The sequence below is a fragment of the Peromyscus eremicus genome, chromosome 6, assembly GCF_949786415.1.
Source record: "Peromyscus eremicus chromosome 6, PerEre_H2_v1, whole genome shotgun sequence".
Lineage (NCBI taxonomy): Eukaryota > Metazoa > Chordata > Mammalia > Rodentia > Cricetidae > Peromyscus > Peromyscus eremicus.
In genome coordinates, this window is record NC_081421.1 from 3,829,934 (window position 1) to 3,852,793 (window position 22,860).

At 45.5% G+C, this 22,860-nt stretch overlaps 1 protein-coding gene across 1 annotated transcript in view; it reads left to right on the plus strand.

Moving 5' to 3' along the window:
- The first annotated feature begins 6,130 nt into the window (after nucleotides 1-6,130).
- Nucleotides 6,131-22,860, plus strand: part of LOC131912811 (FRAS1-related extracellular matrix protein 2) — a 67,838-nt gene continuing 51,108 nt past the window's right edge. The window contains exons 1-2 of the mRNA XM_059265073.1: nucleotides 6,131-11,666; nucleotides 17,598-17,687. Coding sequence (XP_059121056.1) covers nucleotides 6,533-11,666; nucleotides 17,598-17,687 — 5,224 coding nt within the window. The 5' untranslated portion in view covers nucleotides 6,131-6,532. The remainder of the gene's footprint in view (nucleotides 11,667-17,597; nucleotides 17,688-22,860) is intronic.

Below are 22,860 nucleotides of genomic sequence, written 5' to 3' on the forward strand. Positions count from 1 at the left end.
ATGCTGTGGTTTCATAGCTCAGTTTTGAAACTATTAAGTTTTTCCCTCAATAGAAATAGAAGCTATTTTACTCTCATATTCAGATTATGTTTTAACAGACTTCCCTCAATCCCTTAGATCATTTTTATAGAACCAAATTATTTTTAAGAGAAGAAAAAACACAGAGAGACCTTTGCTAAATATTTGTTTCTCCCATGGGCACTGTGGATATTTCTATGGACACCTATAACAAACATCAGAAAATAAAATTACAGTAAGAAGTATGCAAAAGTATTCATGTGCAGTATTTTTAAAAGTTTTCAATAACAATCCCCATAAGAGAAGAGCTTTGCTCCGTTTTTTGTGGTTTTTTTTTTCTTTTTTTTTTTCTTTTTTTTCCTGTCCTGGCTCAGCCCTCTGATGATCTCTTGTTTAAATTGTTTGAATTCTACTTCAATCTGAGCTTTATTTGAAAACCTGCAGGTGGAGCATCTGTGACTTTTAAAGCCCTGAGATCACTGGTTTCCAGGAGATCTTAACAAATACCAGTTGCTGGAGGATGTCAAACTAAGGAAAAGATGCCCAAAGAAAGGCTCAGTGTTGACTGCCAGGCCACACTGAGTGTTCACTGCTGCCTCAGATCCGCCCAGCATTCAGAATCCACAGCAGCCTGGACTCACTACATCTCCTCCATCACCACAAGAAAGGTGTCTCACTGTGTGGACACAGTAGCCTGCCAACGGGTATGAATCCTGTAATCTCCACGATCAAAGCCTGCCGGCAGATAGGCCACCTAGGGTCTTTTTCTTCCATTCTGCACAGCTTCCTCCCTCATCCCCATTCTGGGTAAGAAAGAAGGGAGAGGTTTGGACAAATGCATCTGGAAGTAGAAAATCAGAAGGCATGCTTGAGATAAAAGATAGACCGTACCAGAGGTAAAGTTCTGAACATCCCTTGCTTAAAGCCTTCAAGTATAAAATGCTCCAAAAATACCAATTTTCGAGACAGGGTTTCTCTGTGTAGCTTTGCGCCTCTCCTGGAACTCACTTGGTAGCCCAGGCTGGCCTCAAACTCACAGAGATCCGCCTGGCTCTGCCTTCCGAGTGCTGGGATTAAAGGCGTGCGCCACCACCGCCCGCCTTCAAAAATACCAGTATTTTTAAGCTCCTGAAGATTGGCAGAGGTAGAAACTCCACACTTGACCTCTTGTGACGGGTCACTATCAAAGTGCTGGTACATTAAAATTACTTCCAGTTTATGTGTATAAGATGGATACAGTGGGGGAAAAGATGTATACTACAGTGCATAAATGAATTGTATTTGTGTACCTCATCCCAACACACCTCATTGTATGGTTTTGCAACTGTATATAAACAAAATAGTCCACAATCTGAAAAAAAAAATGGTCCAAATTCTAAAACTAGTTCCAGGCATCTCAGGTAAGGAAACTCAAGTGTAATTAGAGATTTCAGTGCTAATTATTTTCATTTACTTCCATTTTATATAATTTATTTAATTTTAATTTTGACAATAATTATGCAAACTTGAAAAAAAAAAAAACACCATATCCCAGGCCAGTTTTCTCAGACATAAATTATGAAGCCATGTAGTTGATGTCATCCTGTTATAATGAGCGGGGGTGGGGGGGTTGAGTTTGGCTCCCCTGAGTGACAACCTTTTCCCACTACTTAAGAAATCCCTATTGGGGTGACAGGCAGGGCAGTGCTGGAAAGATGGTTCAGCCTTTGAGAGCACTGGCTGCTCTTTCCAGAGGTCCTGAGTTCAATTCCCAGCAATCACATGACGGTTTACAACCATCTATAACGGAGTCTAATGCTTTCTTCTAGCGTGCAGGCATACATGCAGATAGAGCACTCATACTCATAAAATACATCAATCAATCAATCAGTCTCTATGGTAAGACTGTGTGGTACAGAAGTCATTCAGCATCAGGAAGCCAAAGAGGCAAGAGGTTCATTTCTCTACTCCTATGTGGCTTAAGCTTGGACAATCCAGTCATGCCTGGACCCTTGAATCTGCGGTGACAGGAACAGAGCAACCAGTTTGCTTAGTGGAAATATCCCAAGACCGCAGACAGAGGGTGCCACAGCTTCAGAGCAGTGGATTCACATCGAAGCTAGACATTGTCACCCGCAAGGACCAGTGTCCAGCAGTGGTCACTGTGTTAGCCTGGGAAGCATCCTGCTGCTGGTTTTCTTGGCTTTTGGTTCTGTGTCTTCCCAGAATTATGGGAAAAAGCCAACATCCAAAAATCCCTTCCTAATTCTGCCAAAGTAGGTTTCTGTTGATTGCTGCTAAGAAAACTAAAAAAATTGAGTTGGCTACCTTACAAAGATGTTGTGAACTATGTCTGGGTTATTTTATTTTTAAATACTTGGTAAAGAATGAAGTATAGGCATTATTTCATGAGCATTTGGGAAGGAACATATGTTAATGTAAATAAAGAATGAGCGAGATAAAAACTGTGTTAAGACCCTTTCACGACAGTGACGTGATTCCAAACACTCACATGGAGGCTCACAACCATCTTTAACTCCACTTCCATGAAATCTGACCACCTTGGGCACCGAGCACATATGTGCTGCATAAACATCCATGCAAACAAAACACTCATGCACAGAAAACAAAATAAAATTAAAAAATAAAGAGTGCGTGCAAAATATCAGGTCACCTATAAACCCGCAGAAAAGGAATAGAAACAGAATTTAACTTTAAAGGTAGAGCTCTTTGTTTTACATCTGAGACCTAGGTAGGGAAACAGAAGGCCACCTGCTCTAACTCCCTTAGCTAAGGAAGGAGCCCCCTCCAGATTAATCAGTCCGATTCTGTTTGCTCTCCCGTCCTGCTTCTCTGAAACCAGTCAGTTCCGTGTTTGTAGGAAAGCCGTGTTTTTGAAGCTGCTCAATAAATAAATAAATAAATAAATAAATAAATAAATAAATAAATAAATAAATAATAAATAAAACTGTTGAGAAGCAGCAAGTGCCCAGCCCATAACTGTGTCCTTTGGTCTCAGGTGCAGCTGGCCCTCTGTAGCCAGGGCTTCCATATCCATCCATTCAACTAACCACTCACTGACTGAAGATATTCAGAAAACCTCTGTGTCTGGGCTGAGCATGTACAGCTGGTTCTCCTTATATGTTTGTCCTCTGAACACAACAGCACATCTATCTACATATTTGTATCATCTTTGGTACCATGAATAAACTAGAGGTGACTTAAATATATGGGAGGGTGTGCAAAGATTATATACAAACGCTTCCCCCGTTTTACAGAAGGGACACACACAGTCACAGATTGGGGCTTTGGAGGGAGGAGCCTGAAATCAGTCAACCATGGATGTTTACGGAGGGCTGAACATGCTTTTAAAGTGCCTCTGAGACTGTTAGAGTCTCAAGATCCGACAGAAGGCTATGAGAAGAGAGAAGCAAACTCTGTAATGAAAACTGTAGTGTTCAAATTTAACCACCCACTCCCTTAGTGCCAGCCTGGCTTCGGATTTCCACACCTGCTGGTGCATTTCCAGCTGACTATCTTGCCTCCATCTTAAATACCTCCTTTACTTTAGGAAATCAGTTCTTTGATACTTAACCCGAGGCCGGAAATCTTTCAGGGTTTCAGCAATCATTAAATTGAAGTTTGTTGTTTTGAAGAGAGTCTTTGTGTGAATTTTCTAAGAAGTGAAAAAAAAAATTAAGAATTTATCGTAAGGAATATTTTGCCTGGGTTATCTTCAAGAAATGACACAAGGCTTAAGAAATAAGAGCTAAAGAACTAAGCTGAGATTTTTTTAAAAAAATAAACATACATTTGTTAGCTTATTTCGTCATCTTTAAGATCAAGCACATTTTCCTTAAAATGATACTTCCCTGCTAACTTCAACTGATCTCTTTTAATGTTGAGCTGCTACTCAAAATATCACTAATAATTTCTCTTAGATGAAAATGTACTATTTTACTGTTTTTAGCAATGGCCATCAACATAATACATATTTAAGCAATCTGCATTGCTAGCTATGTGATTCAAAAAATAAACTAAGATTTTATTTAAACATATTTAATAAAAAATGTTTCCAAAGAATCACTTCATCACTTTAGTTAAGGAAGGCTAAAATTAAAAGTCACAAAGAAGTCCAGTTTATTGATTTCCTTAGGCCACTTAAAAATAAACTTGAGCCTGTATTCTTAGCATGAAACAAAATATTGAACACTACCCTTCAGGCATCCGACCATACTTCAAATACTGATCTTATCACTGCTGGCAAATCAAACATTGTTGGACTTTAAAAGGAAGAAAAGAAAAAGTGTGGAGGCACTGGGACCCATCAGGGGTTGGGTTGTGGCTCTCAGTCAGGCCAGAACCCACACACACACACACACACACACACACACACACACACACACACACACACCCCTGAGTAAGGACGACACTTGGCTTCCATTCAACATTTTTTTTCAATAACTAGGATTTAGAACATGATATAGAAAGACCCTTATTCCAAAATTGACCTTCTACCCCTCTTGACATCTCCCTGTGCATCTGCAAACAGAAAACAGGATATTCTCATGTCTTGGCCATTTGAGTTCCAAATGAAACCATAACTCAGCATGATAAATCATAAAATAATTAAATCAAGAGAATTGGAAATTGGCCAGGAGTCAGATGGGAATGTTCTCATGTGTCCTTTCTATTTTTGTAACAAACTGTAGCAGGGAAGTAGGAGTTGAAAGTTCCCCAACAGTACAAAGCACACAGAGCAAGGCTAAGTGAGGTTTGACTAAATTTCCTGGTTTGTCTGCATAACTGTCTTGTCTCTTTTTAAAAAGTCTTTCAGAACTTTCTGCTTTTGATTCATAGAGACCAATGGCCAGTAGGCTTCTTGGAACAGAATCTGACATTTGCCTGCAAAATCTATCAATGAAGTTAGTGTTGTGTAAATACATCAGGCAGGAGTCAAACTCCTGTGATGGAGGCACTCAAGCTGACCCCAGGAAGGGTTCAAATTATTGGCATTGCTTCCTAAAACTCGCCACGCTTAAGTCGCGCATCTTTCATTTGTACTGAAATTTAAAAGGATTCTTCACACACCCATCTTTTCCAAGTTCGGCATTTTATTGAAGATAAATGGAATTTTTCCATTATTCCAATTACTTTTGTATTATTGGGAAAAATGTTTCGACATGATAAGCAAGACTGCCCAGAAATCCACCGAAAACGGCTCTGGATTTTGATCGTGAGGGGCTTTGGGTGCTGGGAAGGAAGAAGAAAATCTTTAAAGGGGAATCTGCATACCGATGAAACCTGACCGACCAACGCAAGGGGGCAGGAAGCGCTCAGACTAGAGCTTCCAACTGGGCAGGCTGAAAAGAGATCTATCTGAATTCTTCTTCGTCCTCGGGGTGTTTATCAATTCTCTCAGCGTGCAAAGAGTTGCGACGCTGACAAGTGGGTTTAGCTTGTACTTCGTCTAATTACTGCGAAGGGAACAGAGAGCTTCTGCAGTGACAGCTATCCGCCGGCCGTGGCTTGAGGACAGCCTGGGGCTACGTTCTCTGGAACTTCTCTGGTGAAAGACTAGCGATTCTGATCAGACTGCATTTCTCACACACTCCAAATGCCTTTTTTTCCTTTAACTCTGTGAACTTTGGTTGCAAAGGAGAGTCTTGTTAAAAACCCACCAATCCGCGGACTACATCCATTGTAAAGTATGGGGAAATCAGTGAAGGTCTGGGGTGAGGGTTGCAACCTGCTCTAGCTAGCTGGGTCTGGTTTTTAATCTCCTGTCCTTTTGAAAATCCCCAGTATCTTCCCAAACTGCTCTGGGTTCCTATTCAAAGTCAGACGATAAGGTGTTTAACTTTGCTCCCACAGCTTTGAAAGTTTCGGCGAGAAGTGGCCATGCTGGGCGGGATTTCGATAACCAGGGAACGGTACTGAAATGGATTAATCTTGGCCCCAGTCCTGAAAACTTGAGTCCGTAGTGGCGCGCGGGGTGCTGGCTGAGCCGCAGCCCCAGGTCCAGGGGTATCTACCCTCCCGCAAGCAGATACAGGAACCCGCTCGGTTCTGACCAACCTGTTGCACTTCTCTGGTTTCAGCTCTGTGCAGTTTCCCCGCCTGGGAGCTGATTGACAGCAATCACTACCCAACCCTGGACTCAGGGCCTCCTCCAGGGACCAGCGATTGGCCCCCTGGGAGAATTGGAGTTAGGGGGTGCAAGGGGAGGGATTTCCCTCAAAGGCTAAGGTCCGGGGACCTGGGAAGTAGGGACTGTCCTGTGGGCCAAACGCCCAGGACGCGCTGGAAGTGTTTAGCATCTTGGGTTGCCGCTCCAGGTCGGGACTGCGCGGCGCACTGGGCCATCCTCCCGGTCCTGCCCTGCCTCTTGGAGGACCCCGAAAGCGCCGCACGGAGTTTTCGGCCCTTCCCGGCGGGTTCTCTGGAAACCCGCACCCGAACTAGCTTTGCATGCTCGCGGGGTAAACTGTCGAAACTCTAACGTCGGGACCCTGCACACCAGAAGGACTCCGGGATGGCCACCCGAGTGCGCAGGACAGCCAAGTCCTCCTGCTTCCAGACCATACCCACACAGTCGCGCAGGCTGTTGCTGCTGTTCCTGTCACTGGTAAGCCGCGTCTCCACACAGCCTGCTGTCCCGGGTGCAACACTTCTGTCCCCGGGTCTCTCCGGGGCTTCAGGGGTCCCTGCAGAGGAAGCTATAGTGGTGGCGAACCGCGGGCTCCGGGTGCCCTTCGGTCGCGAAGTCTGGCTGGATCCGTTGCGTGACTTGGTGCTGCAGGTGCAGCCGGGGGACCGCTGCACAGTAACCGTGCTAGACAACGACGCCCTGGCCCAGCGGCCTGGCCGCTTGAGCCCCAAGCGCTTCGCATGCGACTATGGCCCGGGAGAGGTGCGCTACTCGCACCTAGGTGCTCGCAGCCCTTCGCGCGACCGCGTCCGGCTGCAGCTGCGCTACGATGCCCCAGGAGGGGCGATAGTCCTGCCGTTGGCTCTGGAGGTAGAAGTGGTCTTCACCCAGCTGGAAGTTGTGACTCGGAACTTACCTCTGGTCGTGGAAGAACTGCTAGGGACCAGCAATGCCCTGGACGCTCGGAGCTTAGAGTTCGCCTACCAGCCTGAGACCGAGGAGTGCCGCGTGGGCATCTTGTCAGGTTTGAGCGCTTTGCCTCGTTATGGAGAGCTCCTTCACTATCCTCGGGTCCGGGAAGGGGCCAGAAAGGGAGGGACCTCGGAGACCCTTTTGATGGACTGCAAAGCATTCCAGGAGCTAGGAGTGCGCTACCGCCACACAGCCCCTAGTCGCTCACCCAACAGGGACTGGCTGCCTATGGTGGTGGAGCTACGTTCTCGAGGGGCTCCTGAGGGCAGCCCCCCTTTAAAACGTGAGCACTTCCAGGTGCTTGTGAGGATCCGGGGAGGAGCGGAGAACACTGCACCCAAGCCCAGTTTCGTGGCCATGATGATGATGGAGGTGGACCAGTTTGTGCTGACCGCTTTGACGCCAGACATGCTGGCGGCGGAGGATGCCGAATCCGACCCAGACCTTTTGATTTTCAACCTCACCTCTGCCTTCCAGCCCGGGCAGGGCTACTTGGTGAGCACTGACGACCGAAGCCTGCCTCTCTCCTCCTTTACACAACGGGATTTGCGCCTGCTGAAGATTGCCTACCAGCCTCCCTCTGAAGACTCTAACCACGAGCGACTCTTTGAACTGGAGCTGGAGGTAGTGGACCCTGAAGGAGCAGCCTCAGACCCTTTCGCCTTCATGGTGGTGGTGAAGCCCATGAATACATTGGCCCCAGTGGTCACGCGAAACACTGGCCTTATTCTCTATGAGGGTCAATATCGGCCGCTCACGGGGCCTGTAGGCAGTGGACCCCAGAACTTGGTCATCAGTGATGAAGATGACCTAGAAGCTGTGAGACTGGAGGTGGTGGCCGGGCTCCGGCATGGCCACCTTGTTGTTCTGGGTTCTCCCGGTAGTGACTCTGCTCCCAAGACTTTCACAGTGGCTGAGCTGGCAGCTGGCCAGGTTGTCTACCAGCATGATGACAGAGACGGTTCGCTGAGTGACAACCTGGTGCTGCGCATGTCAGATGGAGAAGGCAGGCACCAGGTCCAGTTCCTGTTCCCCATCACTTTAGTGCCTGTGGATGACCAGCCACCTGTCCTGAACGCCAACACTGGGCTGACACTGGCAGAGGGTGAGACTGTGCCTATCCCACCCATGACTCTGAGCGCCACTGATATGGATTCAGATGACTCTCAGCTGCGTTTTGTGCTGGAATCACCCTTCCCTACCACAGGGCACCTGCTCCTCCGCCAAACTCATCCTCCCCAGGAAGAGCAGGGGCTGTGGCAGAAACAGGGGCTATTTTATGAGCGAACGGTGACTGAATGGCGGCAACAGGATATCACAGAAGGGAAGCTCTTCTACAGGCACTCAGGGCCCCACAGCCCTGGGCCAGTGATGGACCAGCTCATATTCAGAGTCCAAGACAACCACGACCCCCCTAATCGATCTGGGATCCAAAAGTTTGTGATACGCATTCATCCCGTAGACCGTCTCCCTCCAGAACTGGGCCGTGGGTGTCCCCTTCGGATGGTGGTCCAGGAATCCCAGCTCACACCACTGAGGAAAAAGTGGCTGCACTATACTGACCTGGACACAGACGACCGAGAGCTACACTACACAGTGACCCAGCCCCCCGTGGACACAGATGAAAACCACTCACCAGCTCCACTAGGCACTTTGGTCTTCACTGACAATCCCTCGGTGGTGGTGACCCATTTTACCCAAGCCCAGGTCAACCATCACAAAATTGCTTACAGGCCCCCGGGTCAGGAGCTAGGAGTAGCAGCTCGAGTGGCACAGTTCCAGTTCCAAGTAGAGGATCGAGCTGGGAATGTGGCTCCGGGCACCTTCACCCTTTACCTGCAGCCTGTGGATAACCAGCCTCCTGAGATTGTCAACACCGGCTTCACTATTGAGGAAAAGGGCCACCACATCCTGCGGGAAACTGAGCTGCATGTGAATGATGTTGACACTGATGTGGCCCACATCTCTTTCACTCTCACACAGGCCCCCAAGCATGGCCACATGCAAATATCTGGACAGACATTGCATGTCGGAGGACGCTTCCATTTAGAGGACATAAAGCATGGCAGAATTTCCTATTCAAACAATGGGGATGAATCTTTGACTGACAGCTGCTCCCTGGAGGTCAGTGACAGACACCATGTGGTGCCAATCACTCTCAGAGTGAATGTTCGGCCAGTGGACCGTGAAGGTCCCATGTCAATCCTTCCAGCTGGCACTCTGGAGTCCTATCTAGATGTCTTAGAAAATGGAGCTACTGAAGTCACTGCCAATATCATTAAGGGGACCCATCAGGATACCGATGACTTAATGTTGACTTTCCTGTTGGAAGATCCACCCTTATATGGGGAAATTCTGGTCAATGGAGCTCCAGCTGAGCAGTTCACCCAGAGGGACATCCTGGAGGGCTCTGTTGTCTATGCCCACACCAGTGGTGAGATTGGTCTGTTGCCCAAAGCAGACTCTTTTAATCTAAGTCTGTCCGATATGTCTCAAGAATGGAGAATTGGCAACAGTATTATTCAAGGTGTTACTGTGTGGGTGACCATTCTCCCTGTGGACAGCCAATCCCCAGAAATTTCTGTTGGTGAGCAGTTTGTAGTGCTGGAAGGTGACAAGAGTATGATAACCCTAAGCCATCTAAGTGCTGAGGACATAGACTCCCTGAATGATGACCTCTTGTGTACCATAGTCATTCAACCAACCTCAGGCTATGTAGAGAACATTTCTCCAGCACCAGGCTCAGAGAAGTCCAGAGCTGGGATTGCCATAAGTGCCTTCACGATGAAGGATCTCAGGCAAGGACACATTAACTATGTCCAGAGTATCCACAGAGGGGTAGAGCCTGTGGAAGACCGTTTTATAGTCCGTTGTTCTGATGGCATTAACTTTTCTGAGAGACAGATTTTCCCCATTGTAATCATTCCTACTAATGATGAACAGCCAGAAATGTTCATGAGGGAATTCATGGTAATGGAAGGCATGAGTCTGGTGGTCGACACGCCCATCCTCAATGCCGCAGATGCTGACATTCCCCGGGATGATTTAACTTTCACCATTACACGGTTTCCGACTCATGGTCACATCGTGAACCAGCTGATCAATGGCACAGTGTTGGTCGAAAGCTTCACACTGGACCAGATTATAGAGAGTTCCAGCATTATTTATGAACATGATGACTCTGAGACGCAAGAAGACAGTTTTGTGATTAAACTGACAGATGGCAAGCACTCTGTGGAGAAGATGGCCCTCATTGTGGTCATCCCTGTTGATGACGAGACCCCCAGGATGGCCATCAATAATGGGCTAGAAGTAGAAATTGGGGAGACCAAAGTTATCAACAACAAAATACTAATGGCAACCGATTTAGACTCTGATGACAAGTCATTGGTTTATATTATTCGTTATGGTCCAGGACATGGCCTGTTACAGAGGCGAAAACCTACAGGTATCTTTGAAAACATCACTCTAGGCATGAATTTTACCCAGGATGAAGTGGACAGAAATTTAATTCAATATGTCCATTTTGGGCAAGAGGGCATTCGAGACCTAATTAAATTCGATGTGACAGATGGAACAAATGCCCTTATAGACCGCTACTTTTATGTGTCCATTGGAAGTGTGGACATTGTTTTCCCTGATGTGATAAGTAAGGGTGTGTCCTTGAAAGAAGGTGGCAAAGTCACTCTTACCACAGACCTACTGAGCACAAGTGACTTGAACAGTCCTGATGAGAACTTGGTTTTCACCATTACCAGGGCTCCTATGAGAGGTCACTTGGAGTGCACAGATCAAAGAGGAACGTCCATCACTTCCTTCACTCAGCTCCAGCTGGCTGGTAACAAGATCTACTACATCCATACAGCGGAGGACGAGGTCAAAATGGACAGCTTTGAGTTTCAAGTCACCGATGGACGGAACCCCGTCTTCCGAACTTTTCGGATCTCCATCAGTGATGTAGACAACAAAAAACCAGTGGTCACCATCCACAACTTGGTGGTCAGTGAAAGTGAAAGCAAGCTGATCACTCCCTTTGAACTCACTGTGGAAGACAGAGACACTCCTGACAGGCTCCTAAAGTTCACCATCACCCAGGTTCCTGTTCACGGCCACCTCCTATTCAACAATACTAGACCTGTCATGGTTTTTACCAAGCAAGACTTGAATGAAAACCTAATCAGCTACAAGCATGACGGTACAGAGTCCACAGAAGACAGCTTCTCCTTCACGGTGACTGACGGCACCCACTCTGACTTTTATGTGTTTCCTGATACAGTGTTTGAAACTAGGAGGCCTCAAGTGATGAAAATCCAGGTGTTGGCTGTTGACAACAGTGTCCCCCAAATTGTGGTGAACAAAGGAGCTTCTACACTTCGTACTCTGGCCACTGGCCATTTGGGGTTCATGATCACAAGCAAAATACTGAAAGTGGAGGACAGAGACAGCCTACACTTTTCTCTGAGGTTCATTGTGACAGAAGCCCCCCAACACGGCTACCTGCTTCACCTGGGCCAAGGGAACCACAGCATCACACAGTTTACCCAAGGTATGTTCTGCTTCTCTTTCTCTCCTGATGACCAAAGCCCGTGCTAGGCTTTATTTCTTGAGAACGAGCCTGTCACTAAGCCTTATAAGTAGAGCATCAAGATGGAGTTAAAGGGAAGAGGAAGAGGAGGGAGAAGCGGGAGACAGGGGAGGAGGGCACACAGTACCCACACCCCTGGGAAAGCACCCACTTTGCTGCGTGTTACATTGTAGAGACCTTTGTCAGAGGGACTGTGACTGTGGCAAGATATGCTGCTGAGGCATATCTTGGGGTTTTGACAGGCTGCCTTTGCGATGCTGTTTCACGTCACCAGTTTACTTGCCATCCTCCGTTTGGTACACGGCACGTGGTACTCAAAACATTTTAGTGCCATAAAAAGAGATAGGTGATATAACTGACCTGGTTGTCATTATCAATATACACTCAAACACAGTTCCCACAAACGCGTATTAGTTTGATTTTGTTTGTTTGTTGATACTTGCTGAGACTATTGGGTATTTTGTAACTAAAAGACAATATTCACTTATATTTATTGGAGAGTTTTCTATTGATTCATGACTCTGAACAAAACAGCTGTTCAAAGACAAGAGATAAATAAACCTGTCTAGAGTTATTAAAATTATATCTCATGTAACAGGGCACAGCACTGTGGTAGGTATGCTCAAAAAGGGAGCACACGATTAACGATATACAAGAAAACTATGTCTTCATTCATTGGCTAACTAATGATCTATCTCATTAAACTCAGCAAATATGAAAAAAGAATTAATAGTCAAAGGAGGGAATTATTTCATTATTATTTTTTTTCATTATTCTACAGCTTTTATTATTTTTACTGTTATTTATTATTTTTCCTTAATTATTTTAAGGAAATAATTTTTCCTTAATTATTTACAGTTATGTTATTTTTATTATTGTTGTCATGACTTACTTCATTGCTATTTTCCATTCATGGTTTTTAATTCATTATTTCCTCAAAGCCTTTTCTGCCCGGTCCCGAGCAAAGTGTCAGACACCCTTTGCCTGAAGCACCTGCGTTTCTGAGGCCCCTGAGGCCCCAGGCTCTGACGAGGTCAGAGATGGAAGGGCAGGTGACCTCTGCTGAGTGGCTCCGAGAGGGAAGGGAGAAGCCATTCAGCCGCTAGCTGGGAGGTTAAGGCCCGGTTCTCAGACCCTGCAACTTTCATTACAAAGGGATTTGTGTTGGCTTTCAGGAAACTCTCTCAGCACCCGAATGGAAACTCGATCTCCCCGTGTGGGCTCTGGGGTAGAAATGGCGTGTAACCCCAGGACATCCCAGCGGGGGTGTTCTTTTCCTGCTACAGCGTTCTGCTCTTAGACAACAAACACTTTAGTAGACGGGGATGGTGTGTCGGAGTGATCTCCTTTTCTGTTTGATGCTGGCAAACAGCTTCACACTCCAGCCTCCGACTCTTGGCTGAGCGCCTGCATAGATCTCGGGCCTGCAGGGACAGGAAAACCCCAGAGTGTGAGTGTCATGCCAGCCCTGCAGTGTTAGCCTGGCGTGTTTTCATGGAAAGGACGGAGGAACTATTCGAGAGCAGAAAGCCTTATTTCTCACCCCACCGCCCCCCTCCACTCCCCCAGCCTCCCCACCCTACCACCCACCTCTCCCCCCACCAAACCAAAGTGTTTTCACAGGGTTTTTGTTGTTTAAAAAAATGCAAGAAGATAAGCTAATGATTTCTTTTAAATTCTACAGACCGAATTCAACAGCTCAAAAATACCTCCCAATTATTCCTCATATATTGAGCCCTAAAATTATGCTGTTTTATTGTAGGCATTTTGTTCTGTTTTGTTTTCACAGAGCTACATGATTAAATTTTATTGTCCTTGTAATTGTGGGGAAGTTATATTTGGTTGTAAAAAACTATAGTTTTAAAAATTACGTTTTAAAGGGACTTACCCCATCCTAATACAAATTCAGCCTCGAAGGAGGAGCACTTCTGATACTTCATCACACGGCACTCATTTGAACAAGTTGGGGCTGGAGTCTGGTTCTAGCAGTTATTTATGGAGATTAGATAAGTAGTTAAAGATGCAGAGGGCTCCTTCACAGCTGGCTGCTCCTCCTGGAGGGAATGAGCAGCGCCGGGGCAGGACGGCCTTACGTGTAGTCAGTCTGGTTTTGGTTTTGCTTTATCTTGAAGAGATAAGTGAAACAATTTTGATGGAGTTAAACCCTTCTAGCAAAGGTGGCCAGAGAGGTTATTCCTAAATTGATTAACTCAATGGCCCTTGGGGGACATTTTAAATTGATTTCAAAGCCTTAGGAAAATGCATTGTCAGCAAAGGTTCACAATGCAGTTAGTCAGGTTAGAGACCTGTGTCTACAGATTGCTCCCAGGTCTAAAGTGCTCGACTCAAGTGCCTAGACTTCCCTTTTTATCTACCATGAGTACACAACGAGGCTGCAGAGATGGCTAAGCAGTTAAGAGCACTGGCTGCTCTTACAGAGGACCCAGGTTCGGTTCCCAGCACCCACATTGCAGCTCACAGCCTGGAACTCCAGTTTCGGGAGATCTTAGGCCCTCTTCTGGCCTCTTTGGGTACCAGGTAAGCATGCAGTGTTCCCTGGTGCATGCAAGCAAAGCACTCATCTACATACGATAAAAACAATAAATAGTGAACACATGCTGATGTTTCTGTTGGATAAGTTGCTAATCACTTTCAGAACGGCAGAAATCCCCCCTCCATTTGTACCAGCTGTGATTAGAAAGGATATTTGTTTAAAGTAGATAACTTAAAATGGTTGTGCAGATCAATAAAATAAATATATCAAATATAGCAATTAGAAGAAAATCTAATTCTTAGATTATTGTTATAACATTTCAGTTATCTTAATTATTGTGTCCTCTTCGTATTTAAGGAAGGTACTGTTTATATACATTTACAATTTATGTTTTTTTGATGTACCTGTAGAATAACAGCATTGTCATCAAAAGTCTCCCAAAGTTATACGGAAAGTGATAAGCTTTGAAGTGGTTATTTATTTCAATGAAATTCTCTCTTAATGTATTTAAAAAAAACAAAAAACTTTGACACATGTTGTACTTTGACACATGTTGTATAATAGAGGTTTTTTTTTTTAACTTCTACCTTTATTTTATTTTTGTTGCATGAATGTTTTGCCTGCATGTATGTCTGTTTGCTGCCTGTGTGCCTGGTCCCTGTGGAGATCAGAAAAGGTCATCAGCTCTCCTGGAACAGGGGTTACCAGAGGCTGTGAGTCACTCTGTGGGTGCTGGGAATCATTCCAGGGTCCTCTACAAGAGCAGCCAGTGCTCTAAACTGCTGAGCCATCTCTCCAGCCCGTGAGCTTTATTTGTAATTAATTAAAAACTTTTGTTTTGTGTGTATGTGTTTTGCCTGCATGTCACCCGCATGCATGCAGCGCCCAAGGGGACCGGAAGTGGGCAGTAGATCATCTGTAACTGGAATTAAAATGGTTGCAGGTGCTGAGAACTGAACAACGGTCTTTAACAAGGGCAGCTGAGCCATCTCTCCAGCTGCCTATCATGATCATGATTATCATCATTGAAATTATTAGTAGTATTAGTATTAGTATTAGTATTAGTATTAGTATTAGTATTAGTATTACCAAGTAGTGCCTCTAGATTTTCATACAAAATTTAAGAGCAGGTGAGAAGGTTAGAAAAGAGTTTTCCTCGTGGCTACAGGTCATGGTGGGCACAATGGGGACATGTGGCCAGCAGGTTTCTTATCACTCCTTACTGAGAAGCGAGTAAAAAGGCCAAGCAAGGGCTGTTCAAGGGCTATGGAGGGGCTATGCGGGGGCTGTGCAGGGGCTGTGCAGGGTACAGGGACTATCCTGGGGCTGTGCAGGGTGGTGCAGGGGCTATGCAGGGGCTGTGCAGGGTGGTACAGAGGCTGTGCAGAGGCTGTGTAGGGTTGTGCAGGGGCTGTGCAGGGTGGTACAGAGGCTGTGCAGAGGCTGTGTAGGGTTGTGCAGGGGCTGTGCAGGGTGGTGCAGGGATTGTCCAGGGGCTGTGCAGGGTGGTGCAGGGGCTGTGCAGGAGTTGTTCAGGGGTGTTGCAGGGGCTGTGCAGGGGTGTTGCAGAGGCTGTGTAGGGTGGTGCAGGGGCTGTGCAGGGTGGTGCAGGGGCTGTGCAGGGGCTGTGCAGAGGCTGTGTAGGGTTGTGCAGGGGCTGTGCAGGGTGGTGCAGGAGTTGTTCAGGGGTGTTGCAGGGGCTGTGCAGGGGCTGTGCAGGGTGGTGCAGGGTGGTGCAGGGGCTGTGCAGGGTGATGCAGGGACTATCCAGGGGCTGTGCAGGGTGGTGCAGGGGCTGTGTAAGGTGGTGCAGGGGCTGTGCAGGAGTTGTTCAGGGGTGTTGCAGGGGCTGTGTAGGGTGGTGCAGGGGCTGTGTAGGGTGGTGCAGGGGCTGTGCAGGGGTGTTGGAGGGGCTGTGTAGGGTGGTGCAGGGGCTGTGCAGGAGCTGTTCAGGGGTGTTGCCGGGGCTGTGCAGGGTGGTGTAGGGGCTGTGCAGGGTGGTGTAGGGGCTGTGCAGGAACTGTTCAGGGGTATTGCAGGAGCTGTTCAGGGGTGTTGCAGAGGCTATGTAAGGTGGTGTAGGGGCTGTGCAGGGGCTGTGCCTCTTAGCCTCAGAGAGACTAGCTCCAGGTTAAGGTGGAGACGCAGGTGAGTGGGTGAGGCCACTCAGCTCTTTCATTTCAAGTTAAGACTCATGAGAGCATTTGCTGACTTTAAGACCTTCAACGGAGGACTGTGGCATGTAAAAATGGTAGGAAAAAAGACTTCAGAAGTTTTTAATTTTCTAGGAAAGCAGCCTGTGCAGATTGATATAAAAAGTATGAGACACTGTGGCGGAGCTAAAGTCCTGCAGGGGTGCAGGACACTTGGACTTGGTCCTATGAACTAGAAAGCAGACTTCCCCTTTGCCAGGAATGTTGGTTTATACGTGTACCTTCTTTCAGAGCTGTGAGGCATGTCATATGTCCTAAGGAAAGGTTCAGAGTCTATGGCAGAGCGTGCTGACTCCAGGTGCTCTGCTCACTCAAGACAATTTCCTCATGTTGTTATTTTGTTTATCACCCGTGTGAACTCCATAGCACAAACCTAATAGAGCTTTTAGAAATTAGAAACCATAAACACACAGGAGACAGGTAAATACTGCAGACCTGATTAATGGTGTTCCTAGCTACATTCTGACTTGGTGGGACCTTAGAAACTCACTGACTGGCCCAGACAAATATATGTTAAGTATCACAGGACAGAATGATATTTGTTTCATCAAATCATGTGTGTGGCATTATTATTGAAGAGAGGAGCTGCTAAAATGGATGAATTTTTATATTGTATATTAGTAATGTCAATAGATCTATCTATGCACATGAGTTTGGTAGACTTAGAAGCAGTGAAAAAGGCCATTCTGAGGAGCTAAAGCCTCTACAATGCATTAAAGCTTTAAAGCCATCTACTGTACCATAACAGTTAAGAAAAATCACTACCCTGGGGAAGAAAGCCTCTGTTCCTTCCTTTGGCTCCCTGCGGGACTCACTCTGCAAGGGAGACAAAGCATGTGACTTCAAGAAGCCCAGGAAATCTGCCATGCCTCAAAATACCTTCCTTTTCCACCTGTCATGGAGCCTGCCATGCCATATTTAGTCAGCCACTCCTTTGACGGGAAGGGACACCACCTTGCTATTATTATAATCGAAGTCTGGCCCTCTAGTTTTCTATGTGCAGGATCAGCTTTCTAGAGGACAGCTGGTATCAAGGGTGTAGAGATAGAGAATAGAGCATCCGTTCCCCCGAAAGGGGATCCAAACATGTTTTCAGAAACATAATAGCCAATAGGATTTATTGTAAGTACAAGCCATCGGTTTTGATACAGTAATTAATCACCTTTCCTTTCGGTTGCTTTTTAGCTGACATTGATGACTTGAAAATATGCTATGTCTTAAGAGAGAGAGCTAACGCCACAAGTGATATGTTCCATTTCATAGTAGAAGACGATGGTAAGTATTCCACTCTCTGGGTGGTGAAACATTGGGAGGCCTTTTAATTTTATTTGTTTGTTTGTTTTGGTTGCCCTTTGACTACATTGCTACAAGGAATCTTCATCAGGTGTTGCTTTGTGCTCATTTGCTTTTACACAGAGTGAATTTTGTGTTTGCTATAAAAGGTTTAGTCATTTCAATCTGACAGAATTCTGTTCTTCCATGGATATTATATTGTTTCTGTCTTGTTGACAGTGACAGAAAGGGAGGAGGAGAAAGAGAGAGAGAGATCTGTATAAACAGGGTACCTCTGCCCAGTTGTTCAGACTATGCAGGCAGCAGGAAGATGCTGGAATCCAGTCAGGCTGTCGTCACAGCCTGTGCCTGCCCTGGTGGGTCTTTCCCTAACAGGGTCCCCTTCTCTAATTTGTGCTTGGGGGCTGCCTCTACTCAACCAGAACTCTGTGATAAATAAACATGGCCTTGTTGCCCCAGCATCAGGGTGTATACTGATTTTAGCTTCTGGGATTTTTGTGAGTTAGCCTAGCTTAAAGCTTTCTTTGGCCAAATTTGAAGAACTCTGTAGAAACTGGGGTGTGCCTTTCTGTCTAAATCTCCTAGACAAGAAACTTTATTGCCACCAGCCACTCCCAGATCTGCTCAGACACTCCTGCTCCCAATGGCTCTTCCTTCTCGCCCTGCAAACACAGACCTTGAAACATCTAGCCACTTCCAGATTGAGTATAAAGGTGTTTTGGTTGTTGGGTGTCCTCATGGAAAGCCACAGAGTCTCATCAAGTATTTATCTTGTAAAATCAGGACACAGGAGGTCCCAAGAAAGAAACCAGCATGCTAGCGAGACTGTAGAGAAGAGGAGTTATTCAGACTAGGTCTGAGGCTGTTTCCTGGTGACACTTTTAAAATACGGCACACTGTTAGGTCGTCTACCTCAAAGAGAGATGCTTCTTACCCTCCGTATCCACTGAAGCTTAAGATGCCCTTGCTTAAAATTCCACTGGAAACAACATGACCAGGTGTCTGAAAGTGATGTCTATTTCGCGCATGCCAGAGAGGTAAAAGAAGGCTTCCCAACTTGGGCAGAGTTATTTGATTCCTACTTCAAATCCCAGGCTTAATATAGCTAATGCCTGTGTTTGAAAGGAAGCAATTCATAGTTTAGTATTTGACATACTGGCAAAGGAATCTCAGTAAGGAACGAAGTCCTGGGAAAGGAAAACCAACTGACAAGCTAAAAACAACATACTTAACTGAAACCTGTTGCTCAAAGGCAAAATTCTGCCAAAAGAAGTTGTAAAATTAGATCTGAAGTAATCAAATATCGATTTCAGGTTAAATCATTCTTTGGGATGAGTGAACAAGACTCAATAACAAAATATTCTTTCTTAAAATTACAAAAACAAAAACATTAAAAACCCCGTGGCATGCCCGGCAGTGGTGGCGCATGCCTTTAATCCCTGCACTCCCGAGGCAGAGGCAGACAGATCTCTGTGAGTTCGAGGCCAGCCTGGGCTACAGAGTGAATTCCAGGAAAGACTCCAAAGCTACACAGAGAAACCCTATCTCAAAAAACAAACAAACACACAAACAAACACACAAAAAAACAACCCATGGCTTGCAGCTAGAGAGATGACTCAGCGGTTGAGAGCACTCTGGCTGCTCTTGCAGAGGACTCAGGTTGGGTTCCCAGTACCCACAGGACAGCTCACAACCGTCTGTCACTCCAGTGCCAGGGGTCCTCCTTGGGTCCTTCTGACCTACTTGGGCACTGCACACATGTGATACACATAAGTGTGTGCAAGCATTCATACACATGAAATAAAGATAAATCCTTAAAATACCACAGCCTTTATTTTAAGATGTTTTGTTTCTCCACATTTATTTATATACACACCCATAATTACTCTACTATTCCACACATTTTTGGCTAGGTGGGATGGAAAAATTAAATTAAAACTGTACTTGAACTTTGGAAAGCATTGTATTGTCTATCGTATCTCAAAATGGTAAGTAAGGATGGCTGGTTAAAGAGGTCAGGTTTATGTTTAGGTGTATGAAGACGTGGTGGGGCTTCTGGAGATGATCTCTATGGTTGTGAAAGTGGGAATGAAATCATTCCAGGAGTTCCTTTTGAGCTTCAGTTTCACATGGGCAGAATATTTTAGAGATATCCACCTCTGCCTTCCTCTCTACAGGTGTAGCATTACCTGTGGGGCTCAGGTAGATCCTGACAAAGAGTATTAAACACCTGAACCTAACCCTGATGTAAGAAAAATTCCTTTTGACAGAATAAACAGGAATCTACAACACCGAAAAATAGAAAGTCGTATGTGTATCCTAGAATTTATTCCACCCAATTTTTAAGGAGGGATTTATGTTATCTTGCAAAGGGTCTAACATTTGGATGAGGCATTTAGTTCTGCTGAGACGTATAAAGTATTAGCCATAGTGATCCTCTACATTACACAGAGAGGCACCTTCAAGTCATCTGCGAAGTGAAAGTGTGTGAATAGCTTCCAGTATCTCACATCTGGGCAGCTGTCAGTCACCATTGCGTAAGATTAAGAACTTTCAATGTCCAACCCTCTTTCCAACCCATCAAAGTCACCTTCTGCAAACCCACAGGACTGTTTTTAGAATGGTGACTAGCTAAGTAAATTCCCAGGACAAACATAATCCTTGAATCTTTCTAAAAATAAAATATTACAGCTGGGTAATGGTTGTGCACGCCTTTAATCCCAATACTTGGGAGGCAGAGGCAGGTGGATCTCATGAGTGCAAGGCTAGCCTCGTCTACAGAGTGAGTTCCAGGACAGCCAGGGCTACACAGAGAGACCCTGTCTCGAAATGAAATGAAATAAAATATTACTTCCTGTCAGGGATCAAGAATGGGAGAAGAAATGGTTGACAGCAGAACCTGGCAGGTCACAGGATTCTCCTGTTACAAAGTGGTCATGAATGGGTGACCATTTGCCATTCAGGGGACGGTTCTTGGGACACCCTCTTTGTACTTTGGGGTTTGGAGCACTTTGATGTTAACTATCAAGTGATGGGAGGAAAGATTAGTGAGAAATGGATAATGTTGGGTTTTACCTCAGGAGGCTCCTACTGAACACAGTAAGCAGTGCAGAGTTGTTATTACTATTCTTAAAGGAGCATTTTCAAAAAGAAAAAAAAAAAAAACAGTAATCAGAATATTATATAAACAATTCCGCAAGTTAAAATTTGAAGAGAAATAAGCATTTTCTACATAATGTAGAACACACAAGCACACATGAAGTCCTTAGGTCTCAGAGATCTCACAGCTAGGCTTTAAACTATATAATTTAATGTCACCCGTACAGTTTTGCTCTCACCACATCCCTCTGAGCTTAGTACAACAACAACAACAGCAAACATATCATTCCTATTTGGAAGATAAGTCAACAAATAGAGGCTGAACTGAAGCCCAGGTTCCCCCAACCCCCAGCAGTGAAAACCCGTGGCTTCGACACTGTTCCCAATATGCCGAAGAAAGCCAAGATTCCCTGGCCTCAGTTCTGCACAGTGAGCTTTCAGAGAGGGCTGTGGTGGCGTATGCCTTTAGTCCCAGCACTCAGGAGTCAGAGGCAGGCGGATCTCTGTGAGTTCGAGGCCAGCCTGGTCTACAGAGCAAGATCCAGGAAAGCCAGGGCTGCATAGAGAAGCCTGGTCTCAACAAAACAAACAAGTGGAGTCAGAATACTGTCTGCTTACAGAGTATCTTCTAGACTGTTGATTTTTGTTCTAAAAGACTTCAGATGTCCCATTGTTCTTAACTTTGTGGTCCTTTCCCATTACTGTGGTTTAATTGTTAATACTACAAGGTATTCACACGTAGAAGTGGTTTAGGGACCTTTGTAATTTTCGCTCCGAGGAACTACTCTAGCTGTGTATTGTGATGTGAAAGCCAATTTCAAGTAACTATTTCAGGTATGTCCCACCCTCAGCCTTAATGACTGTTAATCTGCCTTCAGCACCAGCTCAAATGTCATTTCCTTTCCAGATCTGTTCCCTGTACCATGATTAGGAAGTTAGCCGTGCCCTTCTTGGTGCTTTATATTTCTAACTTGACTTACAGCAGGAATGTCCCATTGTGACAATTAGCTCTTGATGTTGGACTCCATCAATGCAGAAAGAACACCTTCATCTCAAGACAGAACCTTTATCCCAGGACCTACGCAGAGATGAACATGTGGCATGCATAGGACAGATGTTAAAATGAATGAGGAGGCAAAGGAAGGTAGAGCCCTTCGTTACGCAAGGATCCATGAAACTGTACCCCAGGGGAAGTCTCTGTAGCAGTTCCAGGTGGAACCTTGGCATTCCGTAAGAACACTCTCTCAGCCTAGCTTTAACTTAAATCCCTATGGCACCGACAAGGAGTGGTAGTTAAGCCTTCACGTTTAGAAGCATCCAAAACCAACTACTGTGGAGAGTGCTTTGAAATCTTCAGCGAAATGTACTTAAGATCCGAAAGAGCCCCAATTTAGAGTTCTTGTTACTATTCTTAAAGAAGCATTTTTGGGGTGGTGGGCAGTTTTGGGTATAGTATGTAAACAATCCCACAACTTAAAATTTAAAGAGAAATAAGCATTTTCTACATGACTGAATTTTTAAAGCCAGACCATAACTTTTGGCAAGTTCTTTTCTGCTCTGGTCACCGCAGTTTTGATTTTAAAGGGCTATGAGACAATAGCTAGAGAAATAGAAAGCTGTCTTCATGCAACGTCTGCTCAGGACTCACTAGAAAGGTGTTATATCATTTTTTAACTTATTTTAACTTATTTTGTTGTTGTTGTTCTTTGTTTTAAGTCTTAAAGATCTCAGCCACTGATCTGAGATGGTCTTGGAGGAAAATGGGATTCTGAGGGCTGGGTCAGACTCATGGCCTCCCAAAGGCTTGGCAAGTGCTCTACCACTGAGCTACATCTCCCTCCGATGTTTCTCGATGAGCCTAACATTAGGCTGTATGATCACCCGGCTTGATAAGCAATGTGAGAGGGATCTCACTTTTATTCTTTATGAAACTGGTTTGAGTTTATCACTTCCTCTTCTGAGTTCGCCTACGTCCCAGACATGCAGTCTAACTCGGCTCCGCCTGCCATTCCAGCCACTGGAACTGGACAGCAGACATAATCTTAATCTGTGTTGG